General features: G+C 33.7%; 1 protein-coding gene across 1 annotated transcript in view; it reads right to left on the minus strand.

Moving 5' to 3' along the window:
- The window catches only part of LOC149409349 (ras-GEF domain-containing family member 1B-like), a 254186-nt gene that overhangs the window by 155715 nt on the left and 72444 nt on the right, over window positions 1–26027 (minus strand). Inside the window, exon 2 of the mRNA XM_089649899.1 lies at window positions 3048–3303. Within this exon, the coding sequence (XP_089506025.1) occupies window positions 3048–3191 (144 nt within the window). The 5' untranslated portion in view covers window positions 3192–3303. The remainder of the gene's footprint in view (window positions 1–3047; window positions 3304–26027) is intronic.

The following is a 26027-nucleotide window of genomic DNA, read 5'->3' on the forward strand; positions in this document are numbered from 1 at the left end:
GTTTATCTTAAAAAAAATTACAGCAAAAAAAACATCGGGTGATTACTTATAGATATAAATTAATATTTCGGTACGGCTGCGATATTAAATGTCGGGTTACAAACAACAGTTACTGAATTATATAAAGGAATGTAGCTGAATATTATCAATGAATGCATTCAACAAATCACAGGAAAACTGAAATTAATTATTACACTATAGTAGGAGGGGAGAAAATTAAAAATATGCGAAGAGATATTTTATATTTTTTTATCATCAACATAGAGGCTACAATCATTGAGTCTTAGAACATGGGCAGTCTAACATGTCATACATTTCAAAGAAAGCTTTTCAGAGCACGTCTGACTCTCATCTGGTTCCATGACAAAAACGATCAGTGAAAAAAAAAAACATTGATAAAAAGTGATGAAAAAACGAACCTGGACATGGTAGCATCGTGAGTCGTGAGTAATGATTTGAGTATTACTTGGCAAAACAAGGACCGACCCTATTGTTAACCTCACTAACCTAATTCCTACAATAATCAGAGTATTGGCACATTGCTAGTCATTCGAAGGGAGCCTACTATGGCTCGATACAAAGGGATATCCCATCAATACCATGTTTTCAAAAAATCCCCCATTTTTTCAAAAATATATTTCCTCACGTATTCAATTGAGAATTATTGGTCGTAGCTCCACTCCTTACCACGCTCACGTTGTATTTTTTGTGGCTCTCTAAACATTAAAAAATTGCCTCCCCTCCGTTTAACATCGAATTTCTTCCAATTCCGAACTCGACTCCAATCCTCCGTATAGTTACGAAATTTACCTTTTTTAGTAAAATTAACATATAAATTCGCCTTCCCTCTATCCATAATATGAATTAATGAAAATTGAAAGAAAAAAACCTTAATTGAACATGTTCTATTTTGCCACTGTTCTGTTTTCTCGGTTACCCTCCCATCTTAAACCTCATCATTGAAATTGCGTTAAGATGTTTCTTCTTTACAATTAATATAATAAAATTAAAGAGTTCAAATCCCAGATTTGATTGATTTGTGTTATTTATTAATTAAACATAATATATGCTAATATTCCAAAGTGGTAGATACTCTATAATAAATATCACAAAGAAATGTGGCTTGAATTGTCTTTTGTCGCGTTCGGTGACGAGATCTTAATACCCAGGTACTTTACCACCATCCTTTTCCTCATCTCCATCCCCTCCTCACGACATATCCCAATTAGGGATGTTATTGTTTCTCTGACTCCAAACGGTTAGGAGCAATTGGGACTTTTGTGCTATACTCACATAAAAAAGCTCGATAAAACTCTTAAAATATGCGCTTTTTACAGTTTACTTAATTTGGAAGCGTCTCATATAATTATGTTATTTTTCCCACGAAAATTTTAATTTCATAAGTAAATATGTTGGCATACGAAATTGAATACCTAAGTCAAATAATATTACATTTTTGATATAATGGGTCTTGATATCGGTTACAACGGCCGGGAATCCCAGATAAGAGCGGCAAAAACTGTGTCTTTGAAGTTCCTTGTTCATTCCACCAACTCGAGTTTCCCGACCAACTAGCGCCGAGGTACGAACGAGGAAGACTTTTTAATTATTCCGGATCATGTTTGCTCTCAGTCCGTCTAAGTTCTAAGTTCATAATGAGTAATGAAGTTTCAATTAAAATACAGTAACATATTGTTGTTTGCGTTGTGCAAAAATTACATGACAAATAAGTCAAGCATACAAGCGAGTGAATCTCTTTAGTTCATTGTGGCTCAATACAAAGTTGAAGAAAACTTTTAAAGGGAAACTCAATTTATTTTCGGGCGTGAAAACTGAAATAAGTGATGGTTGAAATAAATTAAGTAGTTATAAAAGCAAAGGGCTTAATTTATTAAAAAAAGTTTATTTGATGATATTAATAGTTTTAAAGGAAGCAGAATCCATGACAAGGTACATATCAAACCTTACCAATTCGGGTTTACCTAAAAGAGATGACTTCATCATTAATATACTTTATTATCTTTTGAGTTAAAATGCCAGAATTAAGATTAATGATGCGTACATAAATTTATCAATCTTTCACGGCTGAATGATTTTGAAGTTTCGCAGAGTCGTTCAAAATCTTCACATGAATTAAAATTTATGGTTTATTTCAATATTAAAAACAAAGGTCATTCTGAAACTTATCGAAGTGACACTTGGTAGAAAGTCGTAAAAAAATATATTTAATTTATTAAGATTGGAATATAATGGACAATGGATGTCAATGATACTAAATTACAGTATTTTATGCCGCTATCGTGTGGTCGACTTTTATACACAAAAGTTTCGGCGAGAGAATATGAAAAGGGATTCACATAAATTTGGTTGGTCTCAGTTAATTTAGTAAAGAATGATCAGATCTAGTGATATAATGTTAGGTTAAATTTGGTCAGTTCTAGAATAGTGTGTTTAGTTTCATTGAGATATTAAGGTTAGGTTAGGCTTAGTTAGGTTTAGTGATGTGAAGTACGTAAGGTAAAGTTTGAACAGGTCTAGTAAATTAAAACTAGATTATATGTTGTCTGGTCTTGTGAAGTAAGTTTAGGTTATATTTGATCAGTCCTGGCGAAGTTATGTTAGATCAGGTCTAGTGTCGTAAGATTAGGTTACCCTTGGTCAGGTCTGGTGAAGAGAGATGGGAGAAAGTTTGGCCAGGTAGAGTGAACAGAGGTTTCGTCAGATAGTTTATGGTGACGTAAGATTGGGTTTTATTGGTCAGGTCTGCAGAGGGGTCAGGAAAAGTTTGGTCAGGTCGAGTAAAGCCGATGCTTGTGCTCAGAGGAGGAAAACTTATATATCACCAACTACTTGTGTATATTATTGAGAAAAGTTATAAAATTAAAAATATCAAAGGTAAGTTATGTAAGATTGGATTCGGTTTGGTCAGGTCTGGTGATGTGAGTTAGGTCAAGTTATGTGGGGTTAGATTATGTTTGTATTTAAAATGTCTAAAACAAAGGAGATTGGAGAAACAAGAGATGAGGAGACAAAGTGAATCGACTTACCACGCAGTATAGTCCACTGGCGCTCGTCCTACCGGAAGAGGGCCCGGGCTGCGGGGCGGGCGGCGGCGGCGGGGGCGTCCTGCGGTGACACCCGCTGCAGGAGGCCACGTCGTTCAGCTTGCTGGCATAATAATACATTGCCATGCAAGCACAACTGGGGTTGGTTTGGAGGGTGATCGTTGGTGAGACGGGGCCGGGGGCGCTAGCGCCTCCTAGCCAAGAGTGTCCGCAGTTGCTTCAAACAGTTTTCAGTCGCCTGCAAAGAAAATATACCTCGATCAGCTTTGACGAAACGAATTACAACATAAATCTTTTATCAGACAGGCCAAAATATGGAAAGCTACTGCCCAATGAAGAGGTAGCAGAGATTCTGATAATGATGGGCAATAAACACTAAATCGCACTTGAAATGTTTAATAACATCTACGAATTACGAATTGGATAATTACACCAATGCATCTAACACACCGTTAGTCTACCTACCAAAAACAACTCGAAATATGAGAATTCCATTCAAAAAAATAATCATAAGTTTGCTGTGGACACGGAGAAGTTTGGTAGGATGGTTGCCAACATGTTCTAAAGACTGGGTCACCACAAAAACTTAAATTTCGAATGGTATGGTCGGCTGCTTTTAACATTTCTATTCTCAATTTACGTATTGCATCTCACTATCAACCTCACTAGGACTAAGCATTTATTATTTTAATTACGATACAAGGGAATTCTATGTTACTAAGGTACGAAACTTTTCCAGATCAATTTCACTTATTTATTTCTTTACGCACTGAAAGATTTCTTCGCTTGATGAAAGATACATATAACCTATAATGAGAAATATATTTTACTGGCAGAACTTATTGGTTAATAAATAAAGTATCGTGGTTTCATAACGATTGTTAGCTTTATTATTATATATCATTTCACATTATAACGTATCATGAAAAAACAGTCCAAATAATACCCAACTCAAAGGTCTGTCGCGTGTTTAATGGAATCGGTAAAAAACATTATATTCACTTAATTGGATACTTTCTACGTGCCAGCTTAGTGTGTTACAACGGAAATGCCTAAAATAATTAAGCGAAGGTCAAAAAATTGTCAACAGTTGTTAACTCCTCAGGCCTTTGTGAGAAGGTCGGATAATTACCGCTTTGCAATAAAATCCAAATTTAATAAAATATTTCTGAATATATCTGAAAATTAAAAACTGCCTTTAAAAGGTGATAAAATAAGCTTTTAAATTTTATTGATATATTATTTTTTTTAATGCGAACATAAAAAATAAATTAATAATGGCACACCTTACGTTTTTTGTAACTAAAATAACTGATAAAGAAAAAAAATATATATTTACATTTTGTTGACAAGTTTATTAAGAACATTATGGTCACTTCACTTTTGGTCATTTCATATTAAAAAAATTTAAAATTTCTATTTTTTTTTTCAAATTGCGTTCGGAACCTTTGGTTTCATAAAGGTTGCACATTTTATTTCTTTTGTGATTTATTATTATAAATATATAACATTGACATTATAAAATTGAGATATTGCATTAAAGAGGAAATAATTTTGTTTTTTTACAAATTATCCTTTTCTGAATATTACGAACTGAGGAAAATAATTTCCATCAGGACCTATAACATCTTTGAGGATGCTGTATGTCAATATCTTCGTCTTCGAATCGTAACTTCAATGTGGGCTCGTATAAAGTCCTAATGAGATTGATTATTATGTTAAAAGCAATGGTTTATGTTCTACGAGAAGCGATAAGTAAATAAAAATGTAGGATTAAATGGGATTTTTATTGAACCAAACAAACATTTTTTTAGTTCATCCTCCGCTCTTTTCCCCTATTGACTTAAGGCGATGCCATACGTAGTAATGCAAAATCATGTGTTTTTGGTTTGAAAATTTGGTCGCCTAGAAATGTTTCAGGTGCTTTAATTAAATAATGCGAGTAGAATACATCTTGACCTTTGAAATAATCGAATATTTTTAATAAGTCTTTTTATAAGCCCAGAAAAAAAGAATGTATAAGGCTTATAAAAACTGCTTTAAAGTTCAAAATCTCCTACTTACGAACCCATTTTCTGTTATGATTTTAGTGTATAATGTGGTAAATTAAGTAATTTATAAAATGATCGGAAAAAAATAATTATTTATGCCTGAACATCCACAAAATAAAATAAAAGGCACTTTTTGGCCGTGTTTTTTTCTTACATAAATCAAAACAGGGGGATGGTGTTAAGCGGGAATTTAAACCTTATCGCCATCTACATAAGGGGTGTTATCGATAACGGCTCGATTTATATATATTACACGACGTAGTGCATCGCCTTAATTCATTTATTATCTAAAACTAAAAAAGATGGGACACATAGATTTTCTAAGGATGATCTCTAGAATCTAGACCTGTGCCTGCTGCAAGAAGTCTCTGGTGTTCACTTTAAATAATTCCTATTCAAAAAAATATAACAGGGATACAGTGACGTTGGTGTACAGTAACGCAGCGTAGTGAGTGTGAGTGACTGATATTTTTGAAAAGTTGAAACGCTTTAAATTTAAGCCTGCAAAGAGTAAAAAATAATATAATTACAATACCAGTAAATTTAAAATCTATCGCTGACGAGGTAGAACTGTGGATCAGAAAAGTTAAAAACTCACAGCTTGATTGCTTCCCCAGCTGTAGACGCTTCCTCAAACCAATTTAAATTTTGCCCGAAGTATAGAGGATATCAGAAAGCCATTCTTACTCTTTTTCCTAGTATTATTTATCACTTGATTATCAAATTTACCAGTAGCTCGTGAATCCGCAAGATTCGACGGTACATACCTGACAAAAACAGAGGAGAAAATATGAAGGGATCTAAAAAACTACTGAGTTGTCTGCATTATGGAAATCGCTTTGGAGTCAATATTCTCGATTGGCTACATCAACAATTAAATTTCTGTCGAAGTTTGGATCGTTGTATCTTTGCGAATTAGGTTTTTAAGCGCTCGTGGAAATGAAATCTAAAAACGAGACCGCTTACAGATGGTAGTTGAGGAGTTACGTGTTTGTTCATCAAATTTTGAACCGCAATTCGGAAGAATTTTTTCGAAAATTCAATAATAAAATTATTACCACCTATGTACCACCATATAATTATTACCAAAAAAATGGTTACATGCATTTTGATTTCCTTTATTCATATTCATAAAGTACATTTACTTTTTTAAATAATTTTTATTTGGTTGCCGCGGAACAAATCCCATTCACCAGTGTGTCGAGAAGCAAATAAATTTGGCAAACACTAGACTATTACCATTTGATTTCATTGCCGTAAACACGGATGACTATTATTTTAATACATCCAAACAGTACCACGTATTTACACAGCTGTCGTGTTGTGGAATATGAAAACTGAAAATTATCCCCAGACAATTTAATAGTTTACTGGTTACCCGCCTAATTTTATAAACTCCAAAAAGTTATTGGTCGCCCATTCAAATTATTTCGAAGATATTACGACCACGTTACACAGCCTATAGTGAAAATGTGAATGGTTGCAGAATCCTGCAATATTTCGAAGCATGAAATTCGGCTAGGGATATTTCAGCAAATATAACGTAGCCACGTTAACAGACATTTATTCGGTTTGACAAGCTTTTAAATCAAACTATGTTTGGATAAGATTTATCACCGTAGGAAAAACTGATTCAGATACTGCTATCATGTTTCAGTAATATTAATCATAAAGCAGAGAAATTGAAGGTATGGAACAGAAACCTACTCAACGCTGAGTGTAGTTCCGACTGGAATTTTTAGGTCACATGTAAACAATTTTCACGAGCTTTTGTAATACACATTTAACATTAAAAAAACTAAGAAAACAACCCATATTGTTTTTTTTTCCATTTTTTAAAAGGTTTAATAGAAAACAGATTCATGAGACATGCCTAAGAATAAATACATATATTTGTTGTAGGTCTCACTCAAAGAATTCTTTCTTATTTTACTGCTACTCTATTTGTATTTCATTTTGCTTAAATAATGTTATCTTTAATATTTAGAAAATAAAAACAAGGGTCGGGTTATCTATCTAAGCAAACTATAAATATACATTTAAACTTTAAACTAAAGTATATTAAAAAACTGAGAGATTTAATAAATCATTTTAAAGAAACTCATAATTCGGTTTTATAAGACTTTCATACATTATGACCCATACTGTTTTTCCCATTTTTTTAAAGGTTCCATAGAAAACAGATTCATGAGACATGCCTAAGAATAAATACATATATTTGTTCTTGGTCTCATTCAAAAAATTCTTTCTTATTTTACTTCTCCTCTATTTGTGTTTCATACACACAACAACAGTAAACTTAACCAGTCACGATTTTTTTCTGTCCACAAAATATTTAAAATAAAACTTAACACACTATTCCTGTGCCATTGTGTTCCAGTGTAAAAGTTGTGAATCTGTTCATTTCTTTGTGTCCTCAACAATAAAATAAAAGCCCGAAGATTTAATAACAAATAATAATAACTTTACTTAAATTCAATATTTAATATTATTGTTACACCAAAGGCAGGTAATCTGCATTTCCGCACGCCTTGTGACCGTAGTAGGTACTGATACCTACTTATTACTACTTGTAAGTGAACTAATCAGGTGAGTTCAACCTACTATTAAGTTTTATTAACCTAAATCCGAACTTATCATGAATGCGCAGACATACATATCCCTTGCACAAGATGCCATCAATGCACTAACTAATACTGTGATGGATCCCAATAACAAATTTACAAAGGAGCATATTGCCAAAATAATGCCCAAAACTAATTATATCCTAGGGTCCATAGGCCAAATGGCTGCAAGAATGGCTACCCTAGAAGGCGAATTATCAGTGTACAAAAATATTCCTCCTGCTGTAACCACTAATAATTTGCAAACAAATAACATCTGTGATATTATTGCTGAGATGAATGATCAAAATTTAAGGGGAAAAAATATTATAATATGTAACTTCCCCGAAAGCGAAGCAATAACCCAGACTGATAATATGAAAGACGAAACTACCAGCATAAAAAAAAATCATTTTCGACCTGGACAACTCTACCAATTCTCTTGACCTGAAAGTTTACAGAATCGGGAAAAGGGATAGGTACTAATAAACCGAGGGGTGTAAAAGTCGTATTCCCTGAGTCTAAATGGCCGAAAATCCTACTCGGCACAAAACACTCGCTGAAGAATAACATCCGCATGTACCCTGACCAATCAGTTGCTCAAAGGAACTATCTAAATAATTTACGAATCGAACTATAAAATAGGCAATCATCAGGTGAGAAAGACATTACAATCAAGTACATCAATAATCACCCAACAATTGTAAAATTAAATCCAAAAACTTACCCACAAACTAATAATATATTATCAAACTGTAAGAGGACTGAGAACGAAACTTTAAGAACTAAAATGCACATTACCTACGATGAATTACGAAATGTATGCCCTTACTGAAACATGGCTCAATGTTGACATAAACTATCAAGAGCTGGGGTTTTTTGATCATTTCATTTACAGAAACGACAGATGTCAAAGTTCCAGCAATAAAACAAGAGGTGGCGGCGTACTATTGTCAGTATCAACCAAACTGACTTCGAAGAAACTGAAATGCCTTCACAAACATCTTGAACAAGTGTTTGTAATGGTTTCCTTAAAAAAATGAAAAACTTATAATCGGTTGCACATATAAACCACCATCCTCCGGCCTGCAAACATATAAGGAGCATCACCTTGAAGTTGAAACTATGCGAAGAAAATTTCCTGATGCTACATTTATTCTGATGGGTGACTACAACCTTCCAAATATTGTATGGGACATTGAGAACATCACGTCCTCGAGTCCGGACAACATCAATCATGGCTCACATGAAATTATAGAAATGTCGAACTTTTTAAATCTGCATCAGAAAAACCATGTGTACAACATCAATTCTCGTCTTCTCGATCTTGTCTTTACAAATTCTTCTAGTGTTAATGTGTATGCCTCTGATGAAATGATTCTTCCAATCGATAAATACCACCCCCCTCTAATAATCAATTACCTCAATACTTATGTTATGGTAATTGACCCCACGATTGTCAAGCGTTTATTAAAAAAGCAGATTACCCAAAGATTATAGGATTTTTATCTACTTATAATTGGGCTTATGATCTCACTTGTAAGAGCTCAAGTTTAAATGAGGCCTTAGAATACTTTTACACTGTAATTTATCAAGCAATCGATAGCTTTGTACCGCTACAAAAATATTACACTTCTAAATTCCCTAAATGTTTCGATTCTGAACTAATTAATCTAACGTACGATAAAAAAATTGCCCACAAACGTTATAAAATAAATAGAACGCTAGATTGTGCTAGGAAATCGAAAGTATGTTTCAAGAAATACACCAACAATGTTGAAAATTCTATTTTAACAAATATTAATAAATTTTGGAATTAACTCCTTTCGGAAAAATAACTCTAACTTTCCCGGTACAATGTTTTACGGGAAAAAAGTGGGTCATGACAAAAACGATATTGTAAATTTATTTGCAGATTTCTTCAAGAATGTATATGTTGAAGACAATGACAACATATTATCTGATAAACCCCAATTTACCGAAAGCTCACTCAACTTGCATAACATCCATGTGGTAGTAAATGATGTTGTGACTTTTATCAAACAGCTGGATATCAGGTCGAATTCGGGGCCAGATATGATTCCTTAAATATTACTTAAAAACTGTATTCATGTTCTAGCTCTTCATATTACTATAATTTTCAATTTATCCTTGTCTACAGGTTGTTTTCCTGAAATTTGGAAAAGTAGCTTTATAACACCTATTTTTAAAAAAGGATATAAATGTCAAATTAAAAATTGTAGACCCATATGTATTATGTCATCACTAGCTAAACTTTTAGAAAAGATTATATTAAGTAAAATCATGCATCAAATTAAACCAATTATATCAACATTTCAACATGGTTTTATGCCAGACAGATCTACGTCATCTAACTTATTGCTTTACGAAAATTTTATTTCTAATGCACTGTCCAAGGGTCTTCAAGTTGATACAATTTATACTGACTTTAGCAAAGCCTTTGATACTGTTTCTCATCGCATTTTAATGGAAAAATTAGAACACTTGGGAATAAGTGGCAACTTTCTCGAATGGCTTAGAAGTTACTTATCATACAGAAAATTATCTGTAAAAATTACCTCCACAACTTCTTACACTTTTTTGCCTTAAGTGGGGTCCCCCAAGGTTCCCACCTAGGACCAATTCTTTTCCTACTATTTATTAATGACATTTCACTGATTTTCGATAATATTCACTTTCTTCTATTCGCCGACGGTCTAAAGATGTTTAAATCGATCGGTAATTCTTCTGATTGTTTAACTCTACAAATGAACTTAAATAAACTTTGTGAATGGTGCATCGTAAACAAATTACATCTTAATATCAACAAATGCCAAACGATCAGTTTCCATAGATCTAAAATCCCTTTATTATTCGACTACTCGTTATGTACTTAAAAGCCCAATAGGGCGTCAATAAATAAATAAATAAATTATGCTTAAATAATGTTATCTTTAATATTTAGAAAATTAAAAAAACAAGGGTCACGTTATCTATCTAAGTAAACTATAAGTATAAATTTAAACTATAAACTAAAGTATATTAAAAAACTGAGAGGTTTGCATCTAAGATCTGTTATACATTTTCCCTCTTTGTAATAATTTGGCGTACTGAACAATCGTTTTACTGTGACGTAAAAAAATAAACACATTTAATACATCATCAATCTTTCAACTATGACATTGGACTTGGCTTTATTTTCGATTCCAAATTTAATTTTCTATTCCAAATCAACCCAGTAACAAACAAAGGATTAAAAAGCTTAGCTACATTCTCCGTAATAACCAAGACATTTATCGACATTAAAAATCTTGTATTCTTCTTTAGTTTGAATTCAAGTCGAATATAATTCTTCAATCTGGTCCCATCACTTCGAAATCCACTCCGATTCCATTAAAAAAATCAGCAATTTCTAAGATATATTAACTAAAAACTGGGTCTAACAATAGAAACTATAAATTACAACTAGTTGATGAAATAATTAAAAATATTAAAACTCTCAGGTAGAAGACTTGTTTCACACTTTTATTTTTAAAATTATTAACGTAATTAAAGATAGCCCTGATCTAGTCTAATCACCTTCAATATACAACTAAAAAACTTCAAATTATTAAATAATTTTTATATCAGGACTGAGTCATTTAGATACTCGCTTGTACCTAGATTGCATGATGTTGATAACACTTTCGCAGAAATAGAAGATATGTTCAACTGCACGGAACATAGTTACAAGAAGGCTGTAATAAAATGGTGACCGGATAAATCATCACAATGATAATTCATCACATCTTTAAAAAGTTATATAAAGTCATGGAAAGTGATGAAACAAAAACTTTATTAACTGGGTTAAGTAGGTTAGGTTAGGTTAATTTTTTTTCATCGTTTCTAATGACTTTATATTACTTTTTGAAGTGAAACTTCTTTAGGCGCGTAATTCGGGGACGGAGTAAAACCGAGTTAGGATCGACACGAAAATGCGGGTACCCCCACCACCGCTCACCGTTCACTGTCCCTCTCTCACCATATGCGCTTGTTGAGGTGGGGGAGCCGCTCACGAACGTTCTCTCTCTTCTCTTCTTTCCTCTCTCTCAGACACCAGCGAACTGCGCCACGCCAAGCATCAGCTGCTTGGTTAGTATACTGCGTCGTGAGTGTAATACGAGTGAAATACGTAATTGATTGTGGTTCATACGGTTTGGTACAGAATTTCAGTGTTAAAAATGAGTAGTGACGAGATAGAGGTGATGAACACATCAGTGGCACAAGAGGAAATATCCCCTGAGAATCACCAAAGAAGAGGAGAGTCTGATTCACACAGTGATGACATTAAAATAAGGTAAATATAACCTATAAGAGTTGATAAATATTTCACAATATAGTAGTATTGTTGGAATGTATATATCTCGCACTTTAGTTACCATAACCCAATTATCACGACATTAGGAAATGATATTCATGAAATTGACAATGAAAATGGCACATGATTGGTAAATTGTCATTGTAATTTCTTTGTAATTTTTAATTGTAATATTGTTATTTATGTAATATTGTATACTTGTGAATAAATTGAAAATTTTTGGAACTATACATTAATCGAACGTCATTCATCTATAAGAAAATATTAGAAAAAGCAAATCCATGCTTCGTCGTTGAATTATTTAACCTCTAATTTTCAAACTAACCTAAGAGAGAAAATAGAGATGATGAAATGAAAATAGAGAGAGAGGAATACTAGAAGTTTCACTTCTGTCTTGCGTAGGCTTGACACACCCACTTTTTTGAAATTGTGTTGAATTGTCACTGTGTCGAGTTATCATGGAACCAATAAAATACCTCAGTAATAATAACAAATAAGGTTAGCTTAATACTATTCTTCTGCGTGGGTTATATATAATTTTAAATGAATTTTTTATTTTTGATTACTTTTCCACTGAATTATTATGTACATGTTCGTAAAGGCCCGTATAGGCGTACGATATAGAAATAAATACTTGATTTTTAAATAGATAACAATAATGAAAAACCACCTGACCCAGCTTCTGTGGAATGTTAATTCGGGGGCATTCAGTTCCAGAGCAAACGCGCCGGCAGCCCTCCGCCAAGCGAGAACTCAGACTAGCGCTAAGCACTTTAATTTGTCACATTCGTTCTCCAGCCATCGCATTGCCATCGATCTGTTCCGAAGGTGTGCTGAAACGACTATAATTTATTCCCTATCGGGGACACGCACGTCGGACGTTTTTCAGTCGCATACACATTTAGCGCAGATATAAAACGGGAATTCTATTCATTCTGTTCCGCCGAAACAATGGAAGATTTATAGGAAGGTTTGAATCATTTATTCGAATGGATATGGTCCAATCAAAGAGTAACAGGAAAAGCCGCGTTTGACAAGAGCTTTCTAATGCCAAAAAAATTATCGAAAAAAATTTCATTGAGATTTCAATCAATTTTTTTTCAGCTAAGCGGATACTTTACGTCTTCGGTAACAGCGGATTTTCTATATTAGTATATAAGTAATAGTAACCGAGTCGACAAATACAGGCATTTCCAAATGTTCACATTTGAAAAATTCCTGTTAACTGACGATTCTAATAACCGGTACGGTGTTTGATTTAATGTTGATTACCGTTATCTATTATTGATGGCTTAATCAATGGCTAATATAATAACACAGATTAAGTTATAATAAAATAATACACAAATAACTTGGTTTACATCACTATAATAAATATATCCTCTACATGTTTCATGAACAATGTTCACCTCATCAGGAGCAAGTATATACTAAAGTCAAAAATTAAATGTAGATTACGATTAAACAGTGGAAGAATTGGGGAGGGGAATTGTCTAATTGAAGAATTAGACAACCCAATTTTGAAAAACTCCGCACACTCTTACCCCCCCCCCCACTTCTTCCACTGTTCAATTGTAATCTATATTTAATGTTGACTTTAGTATATACTTGCTCCTGATGAGGTGAACATTGTTCATGAAACATGTAGAGGTTATATATGTTAAAGTGATGTAAACAAAGTTATTTGTGAATTATTCTAATAAATAATGACATCACAAAGTGATAAGCTTTCAGAAGAAAGACCGGCCTAGAATCGACGACTAACGGGTACCGTTCAAAAGTTTAAAAAAAATTGTAATATGCGGAACGCTGCATTTGCAACACGATCTAAAATGGTTGATACCAAAGATATTAGAAGAAAGAGATATGCTATGTAGGCCGCCGGACCGTAGGCGGAGTACTACCTAATTAGGGTACTTTGAACGGTATCGGGACGTGTACGCACAGAAATCTGTTCTCTGTATTAGTGCGGATACCTTAGCGTAAGCGAAGGTGTGCAGTAGTATTGGTGAACAAAACCGGAGACACTGGGCGAAACAATTCCACACAGTATGAACTGCTCATAGCACATCTCGTTCTTCTAATATCTTTGGTTGATACTCTCAGTGACGCCCCGGCGAAAGACCACAATTCACAATCGATGCGTTGCTTGAAATACTTCCCCACCTTCCTCTTTCTAATCACATTCCCCTCCCTTCAGCCTCGCGACATACCCCAATTGGGGAAGCCATTGTTCTTCCCTCTCCGAGCAGTTGCGACACGCCCTACCCTCATAAAAAGTGCAATAAAATAATGTTGTCCTAACAAAGCGACAAAATGAAAACTTGGTAAAAGAAATGGAATCGGTTTGGTTATAAGTTAGGTAAAGTCAGAATGGGTTTCAAGGAGAAACACTTTTTTAATCTATTTCAACACACATTTTGTAGATTGTCTATTAAGTAATAATGATTCAAATTATTAATAAAATACTATTAGTACAGCGCCCTTGAGGTGATTATGCGCAAAAACGGCGTTATACAAATCATCCAAATATTATTATTATTATCAGCCATCCATATATGCATCACGGGCAAGAGTCTGTGAAGAGTGGTGGAGAACTAAAATAAAATGTAACATGTATTAAACAAAATAAAATCATTTAATCCTGTACCGACACACAATGGCTGGCAAATAAGTAATTCGCCCAGTCTCAATATCTCTGTATTCAAATGTTAGCGGACGAGCTCAAGTGCGAATTTCTAAGAGATATCTGTATTCATATCGCTAAATGGATAATTCAAAAATAATGACCAACTCTGAATAGAAAATGGTGTTGATGTGCGTAGCATTGGCGTGTTGTGACTTTCTTACAATTTTATACTTGTTTAATGGTTGCCCGGACGCTATTCCTTAATTTATTTATTACTTATTTATATTTATATTGTTAAATGATTATAAATGTTGGTTCATAATATGAGAAATAATGTAAATTGTTAAAAACATTTTTTTTTAATTATTCAAAATTATACAAACCACATGTAATTGCTTAATTTTTGTTGAAATTTCATAATGAAATTACTATTGGGAAATCTAAATACTCATATCCATAGATGAATAATTGGAAAACAGTGATAACTAAATCTGAATTAAAAAGGACAATGATGTGTGATGAATTAGTAAAATTAGTGGTACATACAAAATCATTGGAAAAAAATTGTGTACCTAAAGACACTTATTAATACTGCCTTTACCCGGTTTTACGTATTTTTTTTACAATTTATCTGTAATTTTATTGTAAGATTTGGCGGACATCGTACATAAGAGAATTGGAATTCTTGTTTTTTTTCTTTTTAACGTAAAGCATTTGGGAGAGAAAACAGCGCGCCCAGGGGGGTAAAACCGACTCTTGCGTAGCAAGCGTGGCAATACGAGACGATGCTCTTCAACTGAACAACGCTTCATTCGGTCAGCTTCGTCTTCTTCTTCTTTCGTATGGTGAGCTTCGTAACTGGTAAGCTCTTTCCGCCCGGCCGCCAAAACTTTGTGCGGTAAATTTGTTTCTATTCTCAAAAAATGGCAATGTATCTATTCTAAATGATTGTTTTATCATCAAATAATATATAAAGACTTGTTTACATTCATTTTAACTTCCTTCAATAAAAATCAATGTCAATGTTTCACATCTGCCAGGCATCCCGTGAAGGCTATTTTTTTCCTTATTAAATATTTATTTGACAAATGCATTTTCTTGTGTAATTTTTTTTATTTAATAATATTTTTTTGTTACATACATAAATATATAAATTAAATATAAATTTTATATTAAGTAAAAAATAAAAAAAAAACTATAAAACTATTTTTTTATCTTATATGTAGATATAAGATTGAAAAAAAAATAAAAATTATACAATTAAATAAAAAATATAGTACAATAATATTCATATATGTATAATATCAAAAAATCCCACATAGGCATCGCCAGTTCGTGGGTATACTTTATATAATTATAAATTATAATATTACGTTTTAAAATATTAAGAAAATATTTATAAAACAAATAATTCCGTATTTGTAAAGTTACAGCAGGTAGGATTTTATAGCAGGTATGTATTTGGCAGTAAATAATATTAACAATACGATAACAACAATATATACATAATGATAAAAAATATTGGTTTTAGAAAGTTTTTAAAATCTAATTACAAACTATTAACAAAATTAAGTACTGCGCAAGAGAGGTTGGTACCTTAGAGTAATAATATACACTCTAAGGTTGGTACACAGGAAAAGCTAGTGACAGAGCAAAGTGGGTTAGAAGCGCGGTCAAAGTGGCAAGTTGGTTTAGGTACCTACGGAGAAGTGGCGAAAGGTCGGTATCACCGTCACGCACTACGCCAAGATTTTTTTTCGTTTGATTTTAATGTAATATTGATTGGATTATTGTATTATTGTATAATAGCGTCGTTTTCGTAGAGATGCATCCTTTACTAGCTATGTGTGTAATATATTTTATTCGTGCTTTACCCCAGAGAACTAAAAATAAATCATTTAAATACATTTTTGTTTATTGAACATGTAGGTACTTTTTTATGTATTTTTTACTCGACATGCCATTATAAATATCTGTTCCATGATAAATCAACACAGTGGCAATTCAACACACCTTTAAAAATTCTTATAGTCATTAGAACCGATGAAAAAATAATAATTTAAACCTAACCCAACCTACTTAACCCAGTTAATAAAGTTTTTGTTTCATCATTCCATGACTTTATATAACTTTTTAAAGGTGTGATCATTGTGATGATTTATCCGGTCACCATAAATATCTTACCATATTTTTTCGTAATTTATAAAAAACCAAAGGCTAGAAAGAGATGTGATAACGGCCGGCATAGTCCAGTGGTAACGCATTGGACTGCCATTTCGAAGGTCGCGGGTTCGAACCCGGCGTGCGCAAATAAATTTTATTTGATTAATTTGTGTTATTTCACAATTAATTAATTAAAATAATATATAGTATATTTGCGGCACGTTCCAGAGTGGAAGATACTACCAGTATCGCCCTGGTGTAAGACCACCATTCAGAATTGAAACGTTGCTCCAAATGGCTTTAGCCGTGTTTAGTGACTAGATCTGAATAGCCAGGTACTTCCCCACCTTCCTCTTTCTCTTCCCAACTTACCTTCAGCCTCACAACATCCCCCAATTGGGGATGCCATAGTCTCACTGGCTCCAGACGGGAGCAGTTGGGACTCTTGTGAGGTATTCACTATAAAAAAAATAAAAAAAAGATGTAACAGACATTGGTTTGATAAGTAAATGCGGGAAGTGCTTACCTATTCAGATATTGTCGCTAAACAAAGCTAAAATCAATGCAAATAACGTTTCTACTAGAGCGATACTGAAACTGTCTTCGACTCTTGAATAATTCTACCTACAGGTAAATGGCCCAGAAGTTCAAAGCGTGGCATCCACGAGTCGCGGGTTTAATCCTCGGCTAAGACCCCGCATTTAAAATATCTACCGACATATTACATATTTCCCATAAACACGTGTTTTTAATATACGTAATTTTTAAAGATAATCTCTATTCAGATGCCAATTTGAAAAATAAATTATAAGAAATTCCCTAAAAATAAAAAAATCGCAATACCTCCGAACATTATAGAGATGCTTTATACTAGGCGAGGACGTCAATCAATACCTAATCAATGGCTGGCTACCCCACAAGAAAAAGTGCGCCCTACTGTCGAATTTGGCAGCCATCTCTGGTCCGGAGCCCCTAAATACCTGTAGCGTCATTGATCCCTTCGGCACCGGTGCGTAGTCGGGATACACGCCAAACGCGCGCCCAACATTTGTACACAGTTGACATTTGTCACATGAGAACGGATCGCTTCTACGATTCGTTCTTAAGTTCAACAGCTCGGCTGTGGAACGAACTGCCGGCCTCTGTGTTTCCTCCCTCCTACAACATGGGACTCTTCAAGACCCATGTTCACTCCTTCCTCTCCACAATAAGACCCTCCACACAGCATCCCCAAAGATGACATAGGCCCTGAGGGAAATTATTTTCTTCAGGGCCTTAATATAAAAGGAGTTAATATAAAAAAAATAAAAAAAAAATGTGGATTTTAGACTTCTGAAAACAAATCTTTTATGTAAAGGTTTTAAGATATATTATAATGAACTATCGACAAATGGTAAAGAAAATAAAAGTCTTGCAGCTTCTTCGTGGGTTATGCCTAATTCTCTAAAAAAAAGGTTTTGTTTTTATAATGTTTTATAATTTTGTAATTTTTTTATGACTGAATAAAAAAATAGTAATAGTAATCCAATGTGGCATGTAGATTTAGTATTACTTTAGATTATGTGTATCAATCAAAATAATCGGTATATTTACATATACTTATTTTTACATTGTAATTGAAAATAAATAAGAAAATTTATTTATGAATATAAAGTAGGTACACGCTCCCTCTGATCATCCATATAGTACCAGAGACAATACCCTAAAATAAAGCCAGAATCTTAACGACTTAAGTGAAGCAGGCGGTTGTATTTGCCCTATCAAATCTCTAAAATAAAGTGGGAATCTTAACGACGTAAGTGATGAAGTCAAGTAAAAACAATATTCGGCGCGCGGCCCGGCGTAATGGACGTACGTACGGTCGACTTTGCCCTAGCCTAGAAAATCGATATTTCCGCGGGGTTTACTTTAATTATTTCTGATGAACGTATTACTAAAATCTCAAATGTTTTTAGAGGTATCCCTCGGGGAGTTACTAATTCATCGTACATAAAAATAAAATCTGGTGCCTACCGGTAATTTTATAGTTGAAAAACGTTTTATAAAATTTTCAAACCGTTTCATATGAAATATTTTAATGGTAAGGTCCTGCTTTTAATAATCTTATGAATAAATAACTTACATTCGTAAATATCCCTCTCAAAGTATTTGTGATTTTAGTAATACGTTCATCAGAAAAAAATAGAATGTGAGCGTCGCGCAAATCCCGTTTGTTAGTCATATATCGCCTTAAGTTTGTAGCAGAAGAATCCAGATTAATTCATTAATAATAAGCAGCTCGACGCTACTTAGGTACGTACTTGCTACTTGCTACTTAGGTACGTACTCGCAGTCGAAATCAAAACAGAGCAACCTACGTACTACAAGCACCTACTTGTCTATCGACGACAATAATATCGCAAGTCCGTCTTTCACATTACGAGAACTCACCATAAGGTTTGAGTCTACCGACTAGGCATAATTGCCGCGCCGCCGAAAGTTCGCGAAAGGCCCAGATTGAGCGAGTGCCTCGAATTTAGTTGCAATCCAACTACCTGCTGTTGCCGCCGGACGAACAGTATAAATAAGCCCGACGCAGCGAGTCAGTCAGTCAGTTATCTATCAGCCGTCAGTCAACGAGGCTCAACGAGTGATCACCCGCGCTCCTCTTACTAGCGCGAAGGACAACGTACTCGGCTTCGCCCGTACCATCATGGATTCTATCGGGACATCATCTTAGCGCCTTGTCCAGATCGCCGTCCCTGGCAAGCGCTACTCGGATTACAAGCGCCCTGGTTCCAGCGTCTCTGACCAGCGCTTCTTCCACGCCACCATGACCACCACGAGGACACGCAGCATCCTCACTGGTCTACGCCACTCCCGCTCTACCGCCTACAAGGTCCACCGCACCTTCGGCCTTCCGTCAGCACTGGAGTATTGATTCCCCAGATCGCCAGTGCCTGACAGTCATCGAGTCCCGGTCACCAGCGCCCGGCGTCGACTCACTGACCCGCGTTTGACCACCACACCATCGCAGCAACCGGAGTATTCAACATCTGTCCTACGTCATCTCCTCGTCTCGCAAACTGACTCAATAAACACAGTGAACTTCACGACACGCCTTTTATTTCGTGCCTTCACCACTGATCCCCAAAAGTTAATCTTCATATTTTTTAAAGTTTATAATGGATCCTTAACTAAGTCTTTCATTCACAAGCCATACTTGACGCTGGGAGAATTAAAATGATGGGAATGATGGGAGAATTAAAATATGCCAGATTATTATAACAGGGGAATGAATATATATTTTTTGTTTAAAACATGTGTTCGTTTGTTAGAAATAAGTATTAGAATGGCATTATTATAGTGCATTAATATGATATAAATGATGCAGGCAACAATAATTTATTGTTTATCCACTTTTATTTACCATGGGCTTAAACTGTTTAACATTATTAAAAAATGCGTTAAAGTAAATTCTAGTGACCGGTGGGGATTAGTACTCTGGGAAGTTCGTCCCGGCCACCGTTAAATCACATTATTCGTAAAGCGCATAAGCTCGTAGGGAAAGCCAAAGGGTGGAGCCTCAAATTAGTTACCCTCAACGAAGGGAACTAAGCGAAGTTTGTTATGTATTGTTGAATGTTGGTTACGGCAAAAAATTTTTTTAACCTTTTTGTGATAATCGTCCAATTTTCGCATCACTTCACATGTAGGACGGTGTAGCGATCTATGTATATTGTATCAGTACGAATACTAGTAATATAATAACAAATAATAAAGGATTCAAAAATATTTAAAAATCTGTTAATGAAAAAATAAGAAAGTACACAGATTTAAGAAATGAGATAAAAAGAATTTGGCATTCTCAGACTATAAAAATATTACCATTTTTTATTTCGGCTATTGGCATTATACCTAGCTCTCTCATTTAAATTTATAAATTAAAATGCAAACATCAGTCACTTTAAATACATGTAAGATTTTTACGAAAGATTTTAAATATAATTTAATTATAAGTAGAGTTGATACTATTAAATATCTTGGTATTCAAATAGACGATCTTCTTAAATGGAATGTACATGTTGCAAACCTAACGACAAAACTGAGGAAACTCATCTATTTCTTTAAAAATGTTAGGGATATTTTAAATAAAAAACAACTGAAACAAGTTTACTGTGCTCTTGTTCAATCGTCTCTTGAATATGGTATTGTCAGTTGGGGTAGTGCCACACATACTTGTCTGGAGCCATTAGCAAAGATTCAAAAAATAATTCTGAAGGTTATTCTAAAAGTCCCATCAAGAACAAATACTGATTTTATTTTTAAGACACTAAGGACGGGTTGTTTCGGAGAATTTGAACAATTCATCAAATTTCAACGTTTATTTTCAAGTTCTGTGAAAGATTTTTTCAAGCTCTGTTTTTATTTCAGTTTTGTCAAGCAACTAGCCTATAATGATATAATATAAACCCGTCCTAAATGTTCCAAACCTGAAAAAATTATATTAAAAAAATATCCTGCTTCATCAATTTAAAAATACCCATATGTATGAAGAACGAACAAGCACTAGAGCCTTGAGATATTCACATGTAAAATCTTTTGACATCCCAATTTGTCAAACTTCTTATGGACAAAAAAGCTTCAAATACAATGCTATTAAGCTATTCAATTCTCTACCTATTGACATTAGAAATACACAAATCAAAACTTTATTTAAAAATGAAATCATTGATTACCTCCAATAAAATATACATTGAACTATTTCATAACATACTAAAAATTGTGCCTACTGTGTATATATGTATAATACGCCTTTTGGTCAAACAGAAACTTTATTAATTAATTACTAAAAATTATTATTGCTTCGTTTCCACTGTCTACATTCATTCTTGAATTGTATAATTTAAAAAAAAAAAAAAAAAAAAATACTGATTTTATGTGATTAACAACCACTATGTAAATTGCCATCTCAACACAGGCGTTCCACACCTAGTGAGATGGGTCACTATAAAAGTATAATAAAAATAAAAGTGTGCTAATAAATAAAAATAAATAAATAAATTTATGTTGAGGGATCAGTAGGATTTATAGGCCCTGTTAGGAGTTCTACCGAGCCGAACCCTCTGATATGAAAATATCTGGAGTAGGTGAATTATTTTCCCATTTGATCTCTGGTAATTTGACGTGTTGTTTGTTCTTGGATTATTTTGTATTTATTATGCTTATATAATGCACTTGCATAATTTAGATTGATTAGATAATCATTGGTTGAAAAGTGTGTGGAAGGGGTTCGTTTTTCCTGTGGGGAAGATTTAACCCGGATATAAAGTCGGATAAATAAATATAGAAGAAAAAATCAGTTATTGCCATTTTCCACCGACTCGTGTTATTGATAATCCTCCTAAAGTTCTTCCTTAAAAATCTTCCTTCTCACACGTTTTGAATAAAAAGGAAAAAGACAGAAGATACTTGATTGATGTCGTCACGTACGACCTTTTTCTGGGAATAATTTATGCTTACCGGTGTTAATTTTAGCGTTTGTTGACTTACCGAAACGAAAATACTGGTTCTACCATATCAAGGAACTCGAATGTATTCGTTTTATGTTAGTATTTTTTGTGTTTGCCAAACGCATACCATAAGATTCCCAACCTATAACAATAGTTAATAATTCTCAATAATGTAGTAAGCAGTATATTGCATCCCTAATTTCAGGTAATTTCAAAGTGTGACGCTGAAGGAAGTGGAGAAGGGAAGAAGTTTGTAAATTGAAGTGATTTGGTAAGACATGGCATGTTTAAGTATATCTTTTTATGTCTATACTGCACAAGAGTCCCAACTGCTCCCAACCCTCTAGAGTTAGACTATGGCATCCACAAGGTAGTACACAAAAATTTATTAAAATTTAAGAACAATAGGAAAACCAAAATTGATTTTATTTTAGCTATATTATACTTATGTACAAACTGATTAAATGTGAACTGTCGATTTCTCAAAAATTAATAAATAAAAAATAAAATAAAAAATTTCAAAAAATTCTCCAATGTTTCTGCATGATAACTTTTTCGCAATCTATTAAGACACTGTGGCGAAGCCACCGACAAACAAATATTATTACTTTTTTTTAATAAAACGAGAATTTTTAATGTACTTACCAACTTCTAATGACAATAATTTTTATGATTATATAAATATCTTTGTTTTGTCCACTTACAGAATATATTATGCCGTCAATTGTTTGTTTCAACCAACCGTTAGTATTTCAGTTGCAAGTATGCGCTTTCCGAAGCTTTACTAATTCAACAAATGCAGAAATTAACGAAGAAAAGTTAACTGAAAACCTCATTAAAATAATACCATTCCTTATTACGTTGGTTGTATAGATACATTGACGTGGTGTTTTCGATACCGAGTGTACAGCGTATTGGGACAGAAAACAGGATAAATCAATTGGAGTTTCCAGGTAAAGCATATACATTTTTAGTATCCACTGGATTAATTTACTTTGAATTTTTGTGAGTAAAAACTAGGAAAACAATAATTATTATTATTATTCTCAATAATTATTTTACAAGTCTAACTCCGGGACGAATTTATTTTGTACATCTCCTAGGACGAAATTTCAAAATAAATTCGCTTTCAAATCTTGACACTGAATGTGTCAACGATATATTTTTTAAAGATACCACTGCTTATCTGAGGTAGTTGAATGTAATGAAGATAGTAAAGTTTATTTTTTACTTTTGCTTTTTTTAAAATGGTATCGCGAAAGTGAAATGTAGTATAAGTCCGGGACGCACGAGAAAGACGATCCAGTGAATCAAAAATACTTACCAAACAATACCATGTCAAGAGTAACATAAGATAACAGAAGAGTGTATATCTCGGAGTAGTAATTAAATTTTATATTTGGGACCTACACATCAAAGGTATTTTGGAAAAACTCATAAAGTTTCTTTAAAAATCTAAGAAAAATGGTAAATAAAAAAAGTGGGTGTGTCAAGCCTACGCAAGACAGAAGTGAAACTTCTAGTATTCCTCTCTCTCTATTTTCATTTCATCATCTCTATTTTCTCTCTTAGGTTAGTTTGAAAATTAGAGGTTAAATAATTCAACGACGAAGCATGGATTTGCTTTTTCTAATATTTTCTTATAGATGAATGACGTTCGATTAATGTATAGTTCCAAAAATTTTCAATTTATTCACAAGTATACAATATTACATAAATAACAATATTACAATTAAAAATTACAAAGAAATTACAATGACAATTTACCAATCATGTGCCATTTTCATTGTCAATTTCATGAATATCATTTCCTAATGTCGTGATAATTGGGTTATGGTAACTAAAGTGCGAGATATATACATGAGCACTTAAATCCTTAATGAATCGTGCAAAAACTGCATCGATTGTTGTCCCGTGTCGGGAGAGAACGTTCGTGAGCGGCTCCCCCACCTCAACAAGCGCATATGGTGAGAGAGGGACAGTGAACGGTGAGCGGTGGTGGGGGTACCCGCATTTTCGTGTCGATCCTGACTCGGTTTTACTCCGTCCCAGAAAATTCATTACGCGCCTAAAGAAGTTTCACTTCAAAAAGATAGGAATAAGTCTATTACGTATTATCTAATTCTTGGATCGAATCCGGCATTGTAGGATAGGGATCTGCTACATGTAGGTACTGCACGAGTTCCTTTCATAACCTGAATATAAATCTAAAAAGAAACATAAAGACCATACTGAAAATATCCACAAGAACGCCTTTGATTGAAATTTTCAATAGTTTTGTCGTACCAAATGTACACAGATATGCACAAATATGTTTTATTTAAATTATACAAATATACCGAATTCTCTACTTGACCGGGTATCCATCACACTAGATCGAATCAAAATGACATAAAAAACATTCCAAGTTATAAAACCACATTCGGAGAAAGAAACTAAATTTATTTTGTAACATACCTCCACAAAATTCTTCCCCCAGATAAAAAAATAAATGAGTATAAATGAAGAATTAAAATCAGTCTGGAAGTGGTCAATAAAAAAAAAACAAAAACAAAAAACACTAAAACGACAAAGAGGAAAAATAAAATAGAATTAAATAAATTTATTCCGCCTCAGCTTGGCCTCTGCACAGAATACCTTAGTGAGAAGGGCTAATTCACCATAATATTTTGTATGTACAATGTTTTATACAGGGTGTATCGGCACGTACCCGACAAACTTTAACCAGCTATTCCTTAGCACATTTGGAGTAAAAAATGTTGCGTGCACTTTCCTGTCCGGTACACGAGTAAAGGGTTTTTTTCAAGTATTTTGGGGCTCCAGACCAGAGGTGGCTGCCAAATCCAACAGTGGGGCGCACTTGCAATGTGTACAGGGTCAGCAGTTGTATACTATTAAAGTATTTGCGGACCCTGTAAAGTACGCCCAGCTTCTAAGAGGCTAACTGACTTCAATGGATCCTAACTGCATATAAATTTTACATAATTACAAATTAAATGGCCGAAATTGGATGGTATTGATTTGGACAACGTTTACTTTCAACAAGACGGCGCTACGTGCCACACAAGCAACGAAACCATTGATCTTTTATGATTGAATATCAAAATAACACCTCTTATTGGAAAACCCTGTACTTTAATAAGATTATGGCAAGAACCGGAATAACAGAAAAGTACGTATGAAACGATTAATAAATGTGAATGAAGCTTGAGTGTATGCCAAGACAGAGTTGTGTGGCGGTCTATCCTCTGCGTAACCATGCAGACAAACAGCGTGATGGTTAGTTAATTAATTACGTCACGGTTTAAACATTCCATTAGAGGATATTTAATTGGCTATTAGAACACATACAATTGGAAAAGGTCAAGAAAACATGTTCTAAAAATAGTTTCGTTTGAAAGTTATGTATTTCCATCAGGTTTGGCCAATGTTGTATAGATTTTGTTTTACAATAAAAATGTCGGATTATGTACGTTAACTTAATAAAATTGCGAATTAATTAACATTTCGACTGTTTACTTGGATTTCATATAAAATTTGTGAGAACTAATTAATATTATTTCTGGTTTCAGAGTAGGTATTATTATATTAAGTACCTCCTTTATAACAAGAAGAACGAGTCGTTCGCATTGAAATATTTTTCCAGATTCTATATTAAAATAAAACC

This window comes from Hesperophylax consimilis, chromosome 31, assembly GCF_061612785.1.
Source record: "Hesperophylax consimilis isolate HC1 chromosome 31, BYU_Hcon_1.0, whole genome shotgun sequence".
NCBI classification, from domain to species: domain Eukaryota; kingdom Metazoa; phylum Arthropoda; class Insecta; order Trichoptera; family Limnephilidae; genus Hesperophylax; species Hesperophylax consimilis.